General features: G+C 54.8%; 1 protein-coding gene across 1 annotated transcript; it reads right to left on the bottom strand.

Annotated features, from left to right (window-relative positions):
* Window positions 1–1,116: 1,116 nt before the first annotated feature.
* LOC104613842 (hemoglobin subunit epsilon) lies at window positions 1,117–2,510 on the bottom strand (the record flags this gene model as incomplete). The annotated part of the gene is made up of 2 exons (XM_010286897.1): window positions 1,117–1,245; window positions 2,389–2,510. Coding segments are annotated over 2 exons (251 nt in total), but the record flags the coding sequence as incomplete, so codon positions are not given.
* Between the last annotated feature and the right edge of the window lie 3 nt (window positions 2,511–2,513).

Below are 2,513 nucleotides of genomic sequence, written 5' to 3'. Positions count from 1 at the left end.
TGCTGAACCCAAGTGAGGTGAGAGATTATGACCCAAAACAACTCTGTCCTCCCTGGTAACTCCAGAAAGTTTTATCACAGCCAGGACTCTGCTGCACCAAATGCCGCAAACAGCGCTGGCTGTCAGACCCCTTGTGCAAGGAATTTCCAGTCTTGGTTTAAGACAAGATTTAAGAGTAAGATAAACACAGTCCTGGCCATTTTTAGGTTTTTATCCTGTTTTGTATAACAGAATAGCTAACAAAAATTTAACTTGTCACCCTTGTCCCAAGGGACTGTGAGTGCCGGGGGATGAGGGTCTGCTGTGAGCATTAGCATGATAAATCCCCCTTGAGCGAACAGTATCTCCTGCTAGGCCAGTCAAAGGTTTTCTCAGCCATATCAGCAGCTCCAAAAGGGGATAGTGCATTCCCAGCCCCAGAGCTGCCAGCTCCCCCAGAGCTGCAAGGGAGAGCAGGAACGGCTTGGCTGGGAGCTCTGCGCCCTGGGCAGTGCTGGCTTCACTTTATTTCCCATTAATCTACAGCTGGGAGAACAGATCCAGGTTCTTTGCAATCCCTCATTAGGTTTTCTCAGCCATATCAGCAGCTCCAAAAGGGGATAGTGCATTCCCAGCCCCAGAGCTGCCAGCTCCCCCAGAGCTGCAAGGGAGAGCAGGAACGGCTTGGCTGGGAGCTCTGCGCCCTGGGCAGTGCTGGCTTCACTTTATTTCCCATTAATCTACAGCTGGGAGAACAGATCCAGGTTCTTTGCAATCCCTCATTATTGCTACGACCCTCCCTGAAACACCCCCGGCTGTCAGGGCCCTGGGCATGGGTGCTCTCCTCACAGAGCCCCGGGCATGCACACACGCGAGCGCGCTCCAGAGTTAAGCAGGGTCCGTCTGCAGCAACCCTTAGAGCCAAGAATACCCCCACCCGCCGACGGCATTGCGTTCACCGCGCAGACCCCCCTGCCCGCCTTCCCTCCACGGAGACAGGGAGACTCTACAGACGTGGTGCTGGGAGGCTTTTATTCGGTGGTTACAGCCTGTCGCTACCCAAAGGGCAGCTCCTCGTGCTCAGCAGTGCTTGTGGCGGAGCCGGGAATCCTCCTCGCGCGGCCGGTCCCGGGATGCTCAGTGGTACTTGCGGGCCAGAGCATGAGCCACGACACCGACCAGCTTTTGCCAGGCAAACTGGCAAGCAGGGGTGAAATCCCTGGCGAAGTGGGAAGCCAGGACAATGATTAGGATGTCTCCGAGGAGCTGGAGGAGAAAGAGGAACACAGAAAGGGTTAGCGCTGCTTGCACCCTGGTGCTGCGGCAGACCACGGAGCAGGGACCGGAGTTCCCCGCGCCGGGGCTGAGCTGCTGCACCCACGGCCCCTCGCGGAGGGCTCTCTGCTCCTCCTGCTCCGCCACCTCTTCAGCTCCAAACAGCTTCTTCCTTTCTGCAGGCTCTCCGTCTCCCTGGAGTTCCTGCTGCAGACTTCCCTCCGGCCCCTCTCCTTCCTGTCCCCCCAGACACCACCCCGCAACCCACAGGCTGCGTTTCCTTTCTCCTGGCTTCTCCCCGAGTCTGAACTCCCCTCCTGAAAGGACTCTCACACGCTGCACACGCCTCCTCTTCCTCCTCAGCCCCCCTCCCCATCGTAGTGGCCTTCGGGCTGCAGGATGGCTACTGGGGCTGGCTCGCTCCCCGTTCCTTGGCACTGCTATGACAAAATCCTCAGCCTTTCCACAGAAAGCTCAGGGTTTTGGGAAAACAGTATTTGCTTCATTCTTTAAAAAAAAAAAAAAAGAAAAGGAAAGAACGTTGAAACTATTTCCGCCCATTTTGGGGATGCTAAAGCAATTTGGCCTGAGCCCCACCCTGCAAATGCGGGGTTTTTTTTTCTTTTTCTCTAGATCTAAATGAAGAAAATGATCCATTTGGGAGTGTCCCATCCAGACAGGCAGCACATGCTGGCTAGGACAGAAACCTGCTCTGTTGTTTTTGAGCAGGTTAGCTGCTACCCTTGCTATAGGATCTATGATTTCCTCAAATGCTCTGCAGAGCTTCCCTCTGCCTCTGTCTCCGCAGCCCATGCTGCACCTCCTCCTGGATTTGTTCTTTTGTCTCCATCCCCAGCATGTCCTTCAAGTAACAATCTCCCAGCACCTTCTCTGCCCCATTGCTGCGCTGGTACTAAAAATGGGACTTTTTAGTGTGAAAGTCACCCACACTCTTGCAAACAGTCCCGCACAAGCCATCATCTCTCTTGGGTACAACACAGGCTCTCTGCCTCCACCAGCCAAAGAACGTACCCATAGACAGCATTGCTGGAGGCAATACTCCCAGTTTCAAAGCAAAACCTGACTTTCCACACACAACACAGGGATGGGGCTGGGTCTGCAAACACGGCTCACCCTGAAGTTCTCGGGGTCCACGTGCAGCTTCTCACAGTGCAGCTCGGACAGCTTGGCATAAGTCGCCTTAATGTTGTCCAGGTTCTTGACGGCTTCCCCGAAGGAGGTGAGCACTTTCTTGCCGT

Source organism: Phaethon lepturus, unplaced genomic scaffold (genome assembly GCF_000687285.1).
Source record: "Phaethon lepturus isolate BGI_N335 unplaced genomic scaffold, ASM68728v1 scaffold21145, whole genome shotgun sequence".
NCBI lineage: Eukaryota > Metazoa > Chordata > Aves > Phaethontiformes > Phaethontidae > Phaethon > Phaethon lepturus.
This window is presented reverse-complemented; position numbering and strand designations above follow the sequence as displayed.